At 49.3% G+C, this 16,475-nt stretch overlaps 1 protein-coding gene across 1 annotated transcript; it reads left to right on the top strand.

The window, feature by feature from the left end:
• Window positions 1–5,247: 5,247 nt before the first annotated feature.
• On the top strand, window positions 5,248–15,998 carry LOC128712219 (Ca(2+)/calmodulin-responsive adenylate cyclase). The gene is made up of 13 exons (XM_053807117.1): window positions 5,248–5,497; window positions 5,788–6,141; window positions 6,304–7,116; window positions 7,185–7,466; window positions 8,096–8,101; window positions 8,779–8,934; window positions 10,404–10,670; window positions 10,743–10,940; window positions 11,006–11,256; window positions 11,331–11,685; window positions 11,832–14,614; window positions 14,996–15,636; window positions 15,712–15,998. The coding sequence occupies exons 1-13, from the start codon at window positions 5,297–5,299 to the stop codon at window positions 15,996–15,998; spliced, it is 6,594 nt and encodes a 2,197-aa protein (XP_053663092.1). The 5' UTR covers window positions 5,248–5,296.
• The last annotated feature ends 477 nt before the right edge of the window (window positions 15,999–16,475 follow it).

The following is a 16,475-nucleotide window of genomic DNA, read 5'->3' as shown; positions in this document are numbered from 1 at the left end:
AACCCTTGCCCCAATTGGTGCCCGATGCCGTCGTGGTGTCGCTTTTTATAATTTTAATTTCATTTTGGATTTATATCTACATTCTTCCATTTCCGGCGGGTGTTGCGTGCAGTGCGGCTCTGCTGTAAGATCGAAGAACCGTCGTCTAGAAAGGCGTGTTGAAGAATAATTATGAATAAATTCGGGCATATTATCCATTAAGCCGAGAGAGCGGCGATCGTACCGAGGTGCTAAGGATGTTAGCTAACGCAGCAACCCCACGGTGCGTTGCTGTATCGGTAGTTAATAGCGGGACATGTCCAGCGGTGGGTAGGGTACGGTAAGGTAGCTTAAAGGGGTTTCGCCTCGCATACTAATGGACACATTTTTTTTCGGGTTTGTGGGCCGTCCAGGGTCCACCGTGCCGAGCCGAGCGACGCACATCGAATCCAAATATATCTATGTAGCGCCCCTCCCCAGTCGCCCGCACGGTGTTTGTTTGTCGTCCACCTCCAACAAACGGAACAGGGCCGTAATGCTATGCGTCTGGAGTGGTGCACACGGAGAAGCGCGCTTTTGGGTGAAGTTTGGACGGAAGTTTTTTTGTTTTTTCGCTTCTTATTCTATCTCAAGCAACGCTCTGTGCGCGTTAAAACCCCATTCCGATGACCACTGATCCACGGAGCTATGGACGATCGCGACGGGGAAGGGATGCGAGCGTGGAATGTCTTACCACCGACGACATCGTGTCTGAGTGTTGTCTTACACACGCCGGACTACACCATAATCTAGCATCGCGTTGTGTGCGTGTTGATTTTTTTTTTGTATTTTGAGAGTTCGAGTACGATTTCGACAGCTGAATAGTACGATCAAGCGTGTTGGGTTGAGGAATTACGTTGCTCCGGTGGTGTAGTGCACGGCTCGTTCCAATTTAGCAGGTCGATGCAGGTCCTCTGAGTCACCCTGTAATGCAACTCACGCACGTCGCACAGCGTCAAACGTGATCTTGCCCAACGCGTCAAGCCGCACAAACTGTTTCGAGGTCGGGAAATTGACAGCGCCAGTAAAACTTCAAACCTTCCAGACGCCATCCGGATTTCTGCTGCTTTTGATGTGCTTGGTGTTGCGTTGGACATCTTTCTGCCCGCGTGCAATATTATGCAGTCTTGCACATTGGAAGGTGGCTATTTTTATCGAACGGATCAACAAACCATGACGAACCTGGGGGGGAGCGAATAACCTGCACCGACTTTAAGAGTTGGTTTAATTTAGAAGCTTTACAAGAGAGGAAATGACACAAAGACAACACCGCAGGCCCTTTTTTAATGAGTCAGTCAGACATCCAACGCGGACGAGCGAAACAAATCTCCCAACATCTTACAACACAACGCCACGGACAACTTTACGGTTTCGCGATGAGAATTGAAGTTGTGTCGCATAGTAAATCTTCCGCGAGCATTATTTCCTGCGCACATAAAACGATCCATAAAATGGTGGCCACGAGGAAAATTGGATCGTCCCTAACACTTCTAGAACATGTCATAAAATTACCTCTGAGCTGTGTTTTTGCTTTCCTTTGGGGGATGTTCGATAGTGGCGTGGCGCAGCGGACGACGAGGGACCAGACTGTTTGTCAACTCGTGGGGATTAGATGCGTGTGTGTTTTTTTTTTGGGGATGTTTTTTGTTTAGAAAGCACTCAATTAACATTGAACGGTCTTTGTGCGCATCCCAGGTTCGAAGGTTCGGTGGTATATCGTGCGTAAACAACACACGCATCCGCAGGCATGAGGTGACTTCCCGATTGCGAGCGCTTGTGCAATGTATCGGACCATGATGACGTGACGCCACTTTCGACAATTGTCACCTCACGAAGGGTTGCTTTTTAAACGCAACGCGTCTGTGGTTAGGTTTTCCGGGCGTTAGCGACCAAGCCAAGTGTTAATTAATAATGCGCGCTTGAAATTGTCTAGCGGTGGCGATAGATTGGACGATGTTTGTTCATTTGCCGTCGTTGTAAAGGTGGAACCGGGCGGGGGGTGTCCGCGATATCCGCACCACAAAATGGCACCGGATGACTGTAACGCTTGGCGTGGATATCTTATACGACGGCGTGATTGTTTGACCGTGCAAATCACGCCTATCCAACCAAGAATTCCCAGTGACCCAGTTCGTCTACCGGTTGAACTTTTTCCTTCCGCAATAATGGAAAACCCCCCGCCGTACCTGAACTTCATGGGCGAACGCTTCGCGTCTAGTGCGCTTTTGTTTTGGTGGTTGCTCCACTGCCGAAGAATAATGTCATCTTCCGCCATTCGAGCGAATTCGAGGCTGACGGCAGTCAATAAAGGCTGGACACTTTGCAGCGGAAGACTTGCGCGTGTGTTGTCTTTTTCCTGGTGTTTCTACGTCTAAGAGTGACAGGGTGGGATAGAGGGGGGGAGGAGAGGGGGTTCCGGATAATTGCAGTCCGGGTATGCATTAAGGTTGTGCGAGATGCAAATATAAATGCCACCTACGAATCTTGGACGAGAGCTGGAATAGGCTGAGGGTATGCCCACCCGCAATAAAGCAACGGGGGGAGGGACGGGTGGTCAATATCAGCAAAAAAGGGAAGGGAAACATTCCAATTCTACCAAGCAAAAGTTAGTGACGCAATCGAACCGGAGAGTGTCCTTTTCGGATTGTCTTCCCGGTGCCGTCAAACGGGACGCGGGCACTGTGTGTGACATTCATGGCCCCGACCCAACCGTCAACTTCACGCTGACAGACGCTGGTCTGTGGGTGGCTGTTGTGTCTTAAAGGTGGCCCCTTTCGTTTCGCATGCCCAAACAGGGGGGCATCTTCGAATCGATCGGGCAAACTGTGGGTGATGGAAGCGTGTCAGTGTTGTCTTGGGTGTTTTTTTCCGTTGTAGAATTTCCCGCACAATAAAGCCGTCCAGGGGAGGGGGGGACGTGTGAGGGCGAAGCAACCCCTCCCCCCTCCTCCGGCGTGAGTTATTCGTCGGTGCGGCAGTGATTGCAATGTGGACCGGGTGCAGTTGTGGCCCGCACATGGTTGCAATTACCGGTTGCCTGGTGTTGCACCGGGGAAGTCGTACCCAAAAATAGCACGCGGTTACGTTGATGATGGTCGTCAAATGGATCGTTACAAGCCTGGGGGCGCGGGTCGAACCAGAAGTGAAGTTTATTGCAGTGGATCGGTTCCAACATTCCCCCCAACACACACACACATCCGCAATAGCTAATATATTGCCGGTTTTGGGGTGTTTCTGGTGCCAACGTCAAGGTCCGGTGTTGTCCACGGCATAGAACACTTTATTGGCTGGAGATCCCGGGAGTGCGGAGGTCATATGTCAAACGATGGCTATTTCTTCAATAACGGTTGCCCGTATCGGTGTCCGGCGAACGTGAAGTTTGCGCACCCGTGTCAATTGGTGCATCGACACTGAGCGTATCCCATCTCGCTCAGTTAACACACCAACATCTTGATAAGGGGGAGGCGGGTTGGGGGACACTGTAATCATGTTCTCCCCCAAAAACTCAAACCTTGTGTTGTGTGCGCTCCCAAGCCTAAGAAAGAAAAAAACAATATTACCAAATGCCATCACAGCAGCGCGCACACACCGGCCCCATGAAAAACAGAAACTGAAAGTGATTCCAACATATATATATATATATGTATGTTGTTGTTTTGCTTGCGCTACCTTCCGACCGACCGGCAAAACCAGTTTCGCACGCGTCTCGTGTGACGCTAATCGTGCCGGTGGGATGCGGGCCATCGCCGCCATTGCTACTGCTGCTGCGTCAAAGATCGATGACAGGGACTGACCCGAACACGTCAAAAACCCTACCTCGGTTCCCCCTCTTGGTGGTGGTGTGAGTCCGAAGAATCTGACCGGCTCGTTTCGAGAAGGAATTTGCTATTGTACTGCGGGGAGATATGGAATGTGGTGGTGTATGTCGTAGATCTCGTCACCTGCGGCATACTTCAGCTGGATATTGATTTTTCAGGTGCGATTTTCTGTTCCGAAATAATTCATCGGAACGCTTGGTTGGTGTTTGCGTCAAGGCAGAGTAATTAAAACAAGTTCGCCTGGAGGGGTGGTAGAGGAAGGAGACACGCAGGGTGAGGGACTTACAATTCCCACCGTTGTAAGCCTGTTGGTAACGCACGCTTTGGAATTAATTGATTTTTATATTTAAAATCCTCCCCGCAGGCAGCATTTATTGGAGAAGCTCCGGGAACGGTGAGCTGCGTTAGTTTAAATCATACATTTACATTGATTGTGATGATTGTGTGTTGCTCGCAGATAGTATAGGTGCCAAACAGCACCTATCTCTAAGGGAAGTGTACATATGCAAATGGAAACTCGCCCCTGCGGAACGAGGAAACGGGGTGGCTAGCGCTAGAACCGGTTGTAAATATGAAGCCCTCGGTTGTGATCGTGGTGGTGGTGATCGCCTCTGCTGCAATATCTTCCCTCCGGACCGTGATCTGTGCTTTTGATGTTTGGACGTTTTCACAAACGTCATGCGCACGGTCTTGATCTTGTACGCTACGCTCACAGGAACCGGCTGATAACGGGTTGTTTAATTGATCCTTTACGCGGCCGGAAGCAAATCATTTCACTGTTGCGGAGACGCTAGTCGCGCACCTCCAGCTGGTTGTGGACGAGCGCTTTCCAATGTAAACACTGTGCGTTCTTTCGAATTTCCGATGGCCCTCCGCTGGGTTTTAGCAACACAACACACCACTTGAGACGCTCGTACCGACACTTGAGAAGAAATTGAAATTGAGGCCAATGTTTGCAGTGTTTCACGAACCTCGGTGGCCGCGTGGTTGTGCGTGTGGTTAATCCTTGAACAGTCTTCCAGCGCCGGATGTTGAGGAAATGAAGCTTCATGTCGCATCAGCAGTAGACGCAGCAGGTGGTGATGATATATTTTCCTTCGTGCCGGTTGGTGTTCGGTGTCTTCGCACTGTTGTCTTGTTGGATGGTGTTTGCAAAATTGGTGTACTTTTGACTAGGTGCTATGTTGACGTTACGGTTTCGAGAGGGATATAAAGGAGATAGACGAGTTGTCACTCATACAGTTTTTTTTCTGTGTTTTTTTGCTCCTACTCTACTTCACAGGCGGGTTTCGATTATCCTAGCATTAGATAAGAAGTTATACGCTCAATCTCCAACCTTGTGGACGACTCCTGAAAGCAAGTCGTCATTAAACGCAACACAGCTATTAATATAGTACGTACGGCAAGTGTACAACACCCGGCACCGATATTGGACGCAGCAGGAAATTAATCCTTCCAGGATGGATCATGCGGTGCATGCGGCCCGCGGCCGGCCGTGGAACAAGCTGCGCTTCGAAAACAACGAACTGGAAAGTCTGTACCAGCGATATACGCTCAAGCTGCAGCGCTTCTCCGTCACCGGTGTGGTGGCGCTGGTGGTCATCCTATGCGGCGTTATGGGTGGACTTAGTTTAGGCTACAATCAAGCACCGACACTGCACGTAAGTACCGAAGATCCTCGCCCGATGACGTGATGTGATGTCAGCTCGACAATCACCTGCTCGCTTTACATCCATCACACATCCATTCGGACCTTCACACATGGACGTGCATGGAAGTGTGTAAATAAGAGGTAGCCGTTTTGTTGTATCCGTACAAACAACATTATGGCGGTGTGTATTCTCGAAACAAACCGCACACAACACACTCGAAACGTCGAACGTTGAACAATTAAAGAAAGCGAAAAAACCTTAAATCAAAACTGATCTTTCCCCCCCCCCTCTCGTTACAGAATGTATTCAACACCTTCATGTGTTTACTGTTTACGGTGGTGCTGGGACTGTTGCAGTTTCGGCTGATTCGCGATTCACACCTGCCGTACCTGTGCTATGGCATCCTGTTCTTTACCGCCGCCTTCTGCTTCATCTCGATGCCGACGGTCGGCATCGTGTTCCCGGTGGATACACGCGAGGTAATGGCGGAAGGCGTCTGGCAGATTGTGTTTGTGATCTTCCTTTCGTACGCAATGATGCCACTGCAAATATGGGAGGCCGCACTGTTCGGTCTCATACTGCCTTCGATACACATCGGTCTTACCGGGTATAACATCTATACGGGCAACTTCCAGTATCTCGCTTACCAGCAGGTTCGTACCGATGATCTACCTAAAAAAACTAAAGATTCATATGAGTGATTCTTCTAAAAAGATGCATTAGGCACAACACTGAAGCATAAACGCCTGAAGTTATGCAATTCACACGATATAATTCCACTTGTGTTCTATTACTCTTTCTGCTTGTCTTTGTAGTTGGCGGCCAATATGGTAATCTTCATGGGAGTAAATGTGGCCGGTTTCGTGGTGAACGTAATGATGGAACGCGCCCAACGCCGTGCGTTCCTAGACACGCGCAACTGTATCGCGGCCCGGCTCGAGATGGAGGATGAGAATGAGAAGCTGGAACGGTTGCTGCTCTCCGTACTGCCGCAGCATGTCGCGATGGAGATGAAGAACGACATCCTGTCACCGGTCGAGGGACAGTTTCACAAAATCTACATCCAGAAGCACGAGAACGTTAGCATCCTGTTTGCGGACATTGTCGGCTTTACCGTGCTGGCGTCACAGTGCAGCGCGCAGGAGCTGGTGCGTCTGCTCAACGAGCTGTTTGGGCGCTTTGATCAGCTCGCGCATGATAACCATTGCCTGCGCATAAAGATCCTTGGCGATTGCTATTACTGTGTGTCGGGCATACCGGATCCGCGGGCCGACCATGCACGGTGCGCTGTCGAGATGGGGCTGGATATGATCGATGCGATCGCATCGGTGGTGGAGCAGACGGACGTGATACTGAACATGCGCGTCGGCATCCATTCGGGCCGGGTGCTTTGCGGGGTGCTTGGGCTGAGGAAGTGGCAGTTCGACGTATGGTCCAACGATGTAACGCTCGCGAACCATATGGAGAGTGGTGGCGAACCTGGCCGGGTGCATGTGACACGCGCCACACTGGATGCGCTCGGTGGAGAGTACGAGGTGGAAGCCGGCCATGGTGACACCCGTGATTCGTACCTGCGGGACAATGAGATCGATACGTACTTTATCGTTCCACCTGCCCATCGACGGAAGGTACTGTTAATGCAATGTACGCTGAGGGTATCCCAAATATTAATCGCAACGGTTTTCCCTTTTCACAGCCACTGATGCTCAACACGCTTGGTGTTCGTTCCGCACTTGGGGCCGCCAACCGGCGCAAACTTTCCTTCCGTAACGTTTCCAACGTGGTGGTACAGCTGCTGCACACGATCAAGTACTCGGTGCCGGTACCGTTTTCCCACATGGCTACGGGAGGCGCCGGTTCACCGTATCCAAGCACCAGCGGCGGTGCTGGTAGTAGCAGTGGTGGTCCAGGATGTAGTGGAGCGGGTGGTTCAAGCGGTACCGGCGGTGGTCTCTTTCTGGACAAGAATGCGCGCAAGGTAATTTTCAACAGCTACGATCACATTCTTGCAGTTGTTGGTTTGTTTTTAGCGCACAACAGTTCCGTTTCGGGATTCATGTTGTACGGAACCATTCGCAAAAATTCCATCGTGTGTCGTGTCAACCCTTGGATGATGGTGAATGTGTTTACTTTATCGCATCCTCATCACTGATGTCGATCAGTTACGAATACCCCGAATGCTGCCAAGATGTGCCAAAATTGTTAATTCCAAAGCATTCAATTCTTCGAAAGATAATATCCTTCAGCCTACAGATACCATTTTTGTTTGCATGTGTGTTCGAGTGTGTGTCCATAGTGATGTGTAAATCTTTAGGTGTATAGTTGGCGTTATAGTTGCGAGCCAACATCATAATCCATTTCTTGTCCTCCTGTTTGATGTTGTATACCCCTGTGTGTGTGTCTCTGTGTGTGTTATTTGTGGTTGTTATTCTCCAATTTCCATTTTCTCTTCAAGAAAAAAATCACCATTCTCTTTCTCTCTCTCTCGTGGGCATATTAAAAATAAAATCCCTTTGTTAACCTTATTGCGTGAAACCCCATCCCTTAAGTGTAAATATTGTATTATGTTTATTATGCTTTTTTTCTTTCTCTTCTCTTTAATTTTAGGATCCGGTAAGTTCCGGCAAACTTTCATTGTAAAATGTAGCAAAGCGTCATACAGTAATGCATATAGTACACAAAACACCACGCATAACGTTCATATGAAGGCGCGCCTGTAACGAACATCCTCGCTTCCTTCTCTCTCTTTCTCTGTCCTCCCACCCTTCCTTCAGGTTCCCTGCTTACGACCATCTCTATCGCATAGCATATAGGTTGTCATTAGAACAGAGAAAAACTTATCGCTAGATTCTTGTTTTACTTGACGTATGGAAAATGTTCTAAAGTTATCGTTAATTCTGATATTTAAATTAGTCCACCCAACATCCCCGTACAAAAACAATTGGTTCGCGGAAAAGTATACAATTCGATTTTGCAAAAAGTGAGCGTAAGTTTTCTTTTTCTCCCTCGCTGAAAAAGATATTGCAAGTTAGCGCATGAAACAGTGGGCTTAACACGCATTTTTTCGGTGTATCGGTGAGGTCTAAACGTACAGAGCACACCTGCCCTAAATAATGCACGCTACCACAGGTACCATCCACCCATCCGTATGCCAACACACTCACATTTTGCGCCCACCAATGCGCTCTGCCATCTGCCCGTTTACGCTTCATTCAGTGGACACCCGGCACGTGGTCCCAATCGGGTTGTTTGTTCGTTCGTAATCGTAAGCGTCCACCGAATACCCGCAGGTTCTCCACTTGCAGCGCATCCTGCACGCTAGCCCGTATCCTGCCGTCGCCAGGGCGGGTTTCGCTGGCGTTGGTAGTGGTGCCGGCGTCGGAGGTAATACCGGCACCGTCGATTCCAGGGTTTCGCTCTACGAGTCGGAGTTGAGTGCAACAAACGTGAGGACTACCGCTTACTATTAAGTTGTTTATGTTTCTGCTTTCTTATTCTCTCTCTCTCTCTTTGACACTTTCTTTTTTCTTTTCAAATCCGTTGCTCTTACCCTCTTAATACCGTTTTCGCTCACTTTTCTTCTTGCTATCCTTATCCTTTGTTACGTTTTAGTTTTAGTGTTCAGTCCAGCATAGTGCAGCATAGTGTTAATTTTCTTACATTATTTCGAATATTGTTATTTGAATTTTGAGCGTAATCTTAAACAGAACGGAAGCGTTATAGCTTCGCTTAAGAGCAGTAGCGTATTTACTCTTTTTTTTTTTGTTACAACTAAACGCCTTTTGCCAAACGCCTCGGACGACTGACGTCTTGCTATTGAGTTGATTAATAGATCTTTCTTCGTTTCGCTCCCATGTCTAGCAAACCATTGTTACTAGGTTGTTATTTTTCCTTTTACGCACATCCATCGCGAACCATTGTTTCTTTTCTATGTGTTTGCACACTTTATATCTCATCCTTCAACCCTACCGTGTCCTACGCTGGTTGTACTTCAAGCTCATCTACATGTTGTGTGGTCCACCCGGCAATGATCGTTTCCACCCAACATTTAACTTCATTACCGTACCCCTTTTTTTCGAGTCTGATTCGCATTTTTCGTCTTCACCCAGAGGAAGGTTTCGTTAGTGTGCACACAAATCGCAGCGACCGTGTCTAACAAATGGATTGGGATTGGATGTGAAGATAGGTGAAAAAGGTTCTGATTCGATACCCGTATGTGATAACACGTTCAACGATTAACCTGCAAATACGGTACCTCAAGAAAGCGCCATCCAATCGTTTATAAATTAATATGAGCGGATTGCAATTGATCTTCACTCTCTTGAGGTGCTGTATCTCCCCCGTACGTCCATTTCGTCTTATACATGCTGCATGCTACTTGCAATCATGATCGTGTGGCCTGTTTTAACCGGTTAGTTAGACGCAATGTTACATGTTGTTAATGTGTTACCTTTAGACTAGCAAATCTAGTTACTAGCTGCACGTGAGAACGGAACGCATCGTACGCATGCAGCAGAGGCAGCAAGTGTGTGTGTTTTTTTTTCGTGTATGTTGTGTGTGGTACTGACAAGGTGTTGTAGTTGTGGTTGGGGTTGAATTAGTGTCTGTACACCTTTTGGAAACCGCTCTAGAGTATAGTGACGTATCAATGACGCAGCTATCATGTAAACTAATTCCGACCGCAAAAACCGATGCCGTGCCATCGAACAAACTCACGTATCCTGCACCCTCTATCCAGGACGATGTCGATTTGGTTTTTTTGTTTGTTTTTTCTTTTGTGGCCGAAGCGAGTACAGCCTTTGGAAGAAGTCCTGTTTTTTCGTTTTTTTGTTTTTTTTTTTTTTATTATTTCCCCTTCCTCCAATGTGGCCAACGTTACTAATTTGATGCGATTTTACTTCCACGTTTTGCACAGAACAAGGTGACGGACAAATTTAAGCGCCCGTTCAAAAAGCGCCATTCGAGCGTTTACCATCAGCCGACGAACCGCGTCAACAAGTTCCTGTCGCAGGCGATCGAGGCACGCAGCGTCGACCGGGAAAAGTCGGTACACGTGAAGCGCATTTCGCTGCAGTTCCGGGAGAAGGAAAAGGAACGTCAGTACCATCAGGACTTTGATCTTGGCTTCACAACAGCGATGGGTTGCAGTCTGCTGCTGCTAATACTCAGTGCCGGATTGCAGGTAAGGCGTGTCGTGGGTATGTTTATCCGGTGGAAATCTTCTCATACAATGTGTTTTTTCCACCACGTACAGATATCGGCACTACCGCGCACGCTTATTCTGCTACTATTGTTCCTAACGGCGTTCGTGTGGATCAGCGCCATCCTGATGCTGCTGCTCGCGGTGCGACTGAAGTGGATCTTTTGGGACTTATCGCAAAGCTTCTCACTGCGACTGGCCATCACCATTTTCACCATCGTGCTGCTCTACTCCGTCGGTCAGGTGAACGTGGTATGTATAGAATGGAGTGGCACACAAACTCGACGCAGCACGCTAATCGTTATTCTCTTCTCTAGTTCACCTGCCTGTCAGATCATCCGTGCACGACAAACTTCACCACTAAAAGCATCCCCAGTGTGGAATCGCTTGGACCGGCGGGATCGAGCGATATTCTCATGAGCGCGGGAGAGTTGCACCGGAACGAGCCGAACCTTTGGACCGGCCAGCATCAACCGCTCAATAATTACAGCCATCGGAAGTGTGCCCTTCCACAGTATATCGCCTTATCGGCTGCTTATTCGTTCCTTTCCGTCTCGATCTTTCTGCGGTAAGTCTGTTCGAGCACGTTGTACGTCTGCAAACAAATTGTTGAACGGTTTTTCCATTTCCACTTCCCCGCAGATTGCCGATACTGATCAAGACGGTCCTGGTAACGCTGATGGGGCTGGTTTACTGTTTGTTCATCGAGCTATCACATGCGAACATCTTCGACTGTTACGATCAGCGCGTTGAATCGGCGATTCCGCTGCACACGATCTCGGTGGCACGCATTCTGATCTTCATGATCGCCATCCTGGCACATGGGCGGCAGGTCGAGTGGACGGCACGGTTAGATTTCCTCTGGCAGCTTCAGGCGTCGCAGGAAAAGAAGGAAATGTCTGTACTGCAGCAATCGAACCGACGGATACTGTACAATCTGCTACCGTCGCACGTAGCCGCACACTTCCTCGACAATCAGTTCGCCCGAAGCAACATGGTAAGATCGGTAAAGTTTCCCTAGTGTGTTGGGGGCTAGTACGGTTTTGTTCTCAGTGGGTTTGTAGATAACGGGGGAACATACGGTACGGGGATGGTTGCGTTGTGTAAACCCTTGTAAGAACGGTGCTCTTCTCATTCCACCAGGCAACCATGCGACAGGATTTGTATCACCAAAGCTACAGCAAGGTGGGTGTGATCTTCTGCAGCGTGCCGAATTTCCACGAGTTCTACACCGAGCTGGACGGCTCCAACCAGGGCGTGGAGTGTTTGCGACTGCTGAACGAAATCATTGCCGACTTCGATGAGCTGCTGTGCGAGGAACGGTTCCATGCAATCGATAAGATTAAAACGGTCGGCAGCACGTATATGGCGGCTGTTGGGCTCATCCCGGAGCATAAGATGCTACCAACAGAGCCGGGCTCGATGCGACGCCTCATGACAGCGCTGATCGATTTCGTCAAAGCAATGCGGGTCACGCTCAAGAACATTAACGAGAATTCGTACAACAACTTTATGCTGCGGGTTGGCGTTAATGTGGGCCCGGTTGTGGCGGGTGTTATCGGTGCGCGGAAGCCGCAGTATGATATCTGGGGTAATACGGTGAATGTGGCGTCTCGTATGGATTCGACCGGCATTCCAGGTTACACGCAGGTCACGCAAGAGGTCGTCGATAGTTTGCAGGGCTCACACTTTGAGTTTCGCTGCCGTGGACAGATTAAGGTGAAGGGTAAGGGCGATATGGTGACGTACTTCCTGTGCGAACAGAACGAGCAGCATCTGTTTGCTGCCGGGCTCGGTACGAATGGTATGGCGAGTGGTGCCGCTAGTATCGTACAGCAATCGGTTGATGCGGTCGGGTCGACGGCCGTGCTAGCAATGGTCGGTGCCACGGGCAATGGTACGGGAGACACTGGTGGAAGCATTGGTGGTACCGGTAATGCGTCGCTAGGGCGTGATCGAGCTGGAGCAGTCGCACTGCATCAACAGTATATGATGGGTCCGAATGGGAATATGCCCGGGCTAGTGCAGCAACAACAGCAGCAACAGCAGGGACCAAACTATCAGATGAAGCAACGTTTGGAGTTGGAAACAGCATCAGGAAAGAACGGACGTTGGCAACACGATGGAAGCTACAGCAGCAAGAAGGAAAGTTACAACTTCCTAGAAAGCCCCAACCTGCTTCATCAACAACAGCAACAACAGCAGCAGCAACAGCAACAGCAGCAGCAGCAACAACAACAAATGGCTCAAAATCAACAGCTTCAGATGAAACACCTGCATAATCAGGGGCATGTGTCGAAGAATGCAATGCAATCGTTCCACTACCCACAAGCGTATTCAAACCCCGCCCAACCACAGCAACATCAGCATCAAGCAAAGGGTGTTTACAAGCAGCACAACAACATCAACAACAATCACATCATGAGTAGCGGTTTTCATGGTATGGAAAACTATGGCAAGCGTAACTACGACTATCACCATCACGGACAGCCACAGCACAAGCAGCAGCAGGATCAGGCAGTGACCGGTGGGCATGGTGTACAGCTGCCCACGGCAAGCTACAACATACGCGAGAACTTTAACATAATTGAGAATCCGAACGTAACCGACCTGGATGAGAACAACTTTAACCACCATCAGCAACTTTTGGGACGGGATCATCTGAACAACGGGCACAAGATAAGGAATCATCACCATCACCATCACCATCATGGTGGTCAGCAGCAACAGCAGCAAGAACATCACGGTCAGGTAGCTAGTCACAATCCGAACAATCGTGGTGTATATGCGACCGCGTCCGAGAATGAACCGCTGCTCGGTTCGGCTTCCGGTGCGAGCGGTATCATTGGCAATGCGGTTATCAAACCTATCCAGCAGATTCAACAGCAACAGCAGCATCCGCAACAGTTACCCATGTACGAACCGCCACGATACGCCACAACCTCATCCGTGTTTCCGCATGCGATTTCTGGTGCTCAAGGATACGCTTACGGTATGGTGCGTCATCAGCAGAGCCAGCAACAGCAGCAGCCGCATCATCATCACAGCAAGCAGCAATCTTATAATCATCAACCGATGCAGCAACAGCAGCAATACGGTGGTGGTCACCACAATCATCATCATCACAACCATCATCACCAGCAGCAGCAACAACAGCAGCGGCAACAATCAGCAGCTGTATTGAAGCAGTACATTAAACCACTACCGAAGTTACCGACGGAGTTCGACGAATGCCGTGAGCTATCATCAACGGATGATCTCAGTTCACGGCCACACTCACCATCGGTGAGTTCGTCCGACGAGAGCTACTCGAAGACGACGGAGGGTGAAGACTTTGACGGTGAGCCACACTCACCGTTGCCGGTCCCTTCCGTCTTCAATCCCGGTGCGAACGTTGGCAACCCACTCCAATACCTGTACCCCTGTGACATTCAGGTCGACCCGACCTCACCACCGAAAATGAGCCCCATCGACTTTGGCAACATGCACGATTTCGAGGTGACCAGTACGACGGCGGAAACGAAATCATCATCCCCCCACAACAAGGGTGAATCGTGCAGCAGTTTCGAGTATCACGAGAAAGGTCCCGCCTATCCGAAATCACCCTTCGAACGTGAGCTGCAGCGGCGCATGAACGAATCCCAGTCGCGGCCCATGCTCGCACAGGTGTCCGTTGTTAGTGGTGGTGGCGATGGACAGAATACCTCGAGTGGGGGTGAAACGGGCCGCGAGGAGAACCAACCCACCGGTGTAAAGGGTGCTAACGGTAATGGGTTCGAGCAACAGCAGCAGCAGCAACCGAACCACGACGGTTCTCTTGAGCGAGTGAGGAATGTAAACAATATTCTCATCGCCAAGCATCCCGGCACACTGGAAGCGATCAAGGAGGCAACGCGCAATAAAAATCCCTCAGAATCGAGTCATCTGTAAGTTATCATTTAGAGATAAGTGCGCAAATTTATATTATTTAAAGTTGAGTAGGGTCTTTTGCATTTAATGATATAAAAAGTCCTTTTGTCTGCTTTATTCGGACAGGTTTTGTTTTTAGTAGTGTTGTGCTTAGAAGGGGCATGCAAGAAGTCATTGAAATTACGAGGCGATTTGCAAATGATTTATAATTTCTCAAACATTTAGGAATCCTCAGAGATTCATTGAGAAGAGATTATTCAAGACTTTATTCAGGTTCATGAATCTGAATTAGATTGCTCCTATATTGGCTTTTCAGATGATCCCGAAAAGAAGGAAGATGTTTGAATGTGCCTTATCTTACACTCGATTTATTCCGGTTTCTTTTGTTACCTTTTCAGACAAACTTCCGATACGGAATCGTGTGAGATTATCCATGATTATCGCAAGAGCGATCTTAAGGGTCGAATGCAACAGTCGCTTCCGTACCAGCAGCAACAGCTTAACCAAATGCAGCAGCAACACCATCGGCATCGGAAGTATCACGCAACAAAGTCGACAAACGAAACTTCCTCCAACATCGAGGCGGATGAGGATATGCGCAGTGTGAGTGACCACCACTACCGGCGGCGTGAGCGTGAGCTGGATCGAGCGGACGGTCGGCAGCACGATGATGAGGAGGAAGACGAGGATGAGGACGATGTCGATGAGGAGGGCCAAGAGGAGGATGACGAGGATGATGATGAGGACGATGACGAGGAGGAGGATGATGATGATGACGAGGAACGTCGATTGCGGGCGAATCGACAGCCGCGGGCACATGAGCGGCGGGAACGCTGCATGAGCAACTCGGAAGGTACTGGTTCCGCGAATCGCAACTACATTACCGACGAGCTGAAGTATGGCGCACCGGTAGAGCGTGAGGGTAGTGGTGGACGTGACAACAACAGCTCCACGCATCACAACCATCAATCGCTCGATTCGAATCCGGTCGAAAGTCAATCCGAGTGGAGTGATGATGAATGCCGGGAGGAAGCGACAGGTACAGGGGATTTATTTTGTTTTTTGAAACCTTCTTTTGCACTAAATCTAACGCAATGTATGTTAACACTTTTAGGTGGAGCGGAGAGTACCGGCTACATTACCGACGAGCCGGGGCTGGAAAACATATCCCTGCTAAACGAGGCCGGTTTAACGGACGCGGAAGGTGCACTGTCGGATGTGAACTCACTGTACAACGCGCCGGATGTAGACGATACGTCCATCTCATCCCGTGCGAGCAGTCGCCTGCTCAGCCTAGACTCGCTCAGCGGTCTGTACGATTGTGATCTCGACTCCCGACACGAGATGGCGATCGTGAGTGCGTCGCACAAAATCACCAACAAGTTTGGCCCGATCGGATGAGAGCAGCCGGCACCGGAGCGTGGACCACCGTCACGGCACGGTTCACGGCCCCCACCACCGCCAGCATCTCCGGCACCGGTACCTTCATCCTCATCGCCACCACCGTCTTTTTCAACGTCGGTTGAAACCCTGTCGGCACCGAAATCGCCACTAAATCCGACGTAGAAAGGAAGACTAAACACTCTCTCTCTCTCCCCTGAAGGGGTGATGCAAAATTGTACATTTTTTTTTCTTTGGAGACATTCAAGACATTTCGGGCTTTTGTTTTGATAGGTTTCGATCGCTTTAAATAAGGTGCAAGAACTATTTTGAACTTGGAATTGAACTAGCAGGTATTGCACGTCGGGATTATGTGGTGTTAGCGATTACAGTTGCGGGAGTGTTATAAGCACTTTAATCTTGCGTGCTCTCCGTCACCATCCGTACCGTGTCTCTGTCTCTCTTGCATTGCGCTTCTTCCGTTACCGCTTTCCTTAA

Source organism: Anopheles marshallii, chromosome X (genome assembly GCF_943734725.1).
Source record: "Anopheles marshallii chromosome X, idAnoMarsDA_429_01, whole genome shotgun sequence".
NCBI classification, from domain to species: Eukaryota; Metazoa; Arthropoda; class Insecta; order Diptera; family Culicidae; genus Anopheles; species Anopheles marshallii.
The sequence above is the reverse complement of the archived record's forward strand: the minus strand, read 5'-3'. Positions and strand labels throughout refer to the sequence as shown.

Coding starts and splice junctions, on each gene's coding strand:
- LOC128712219 (XM_053807117.1), top strand. CDS start 5,297: ATGGATCATGCGGTGCATGCGGCCCGCGGCCGGCCGTGGAACAAGCTG. Junction 5,498..5,787: donor ATCAAGCACCGACACTGCAC/GTAAGTACCGAA, acceptor CTCTCGTTACAG/AATGTATTCAACACCTTCAT. Junction 6,142..6,303: donor AGTATCTCGCTTACCAGCAG/GTTCGTACCGAT, acceptor TTGTCTTTGTAG/TTGGCGGCCAATATGGTAAT.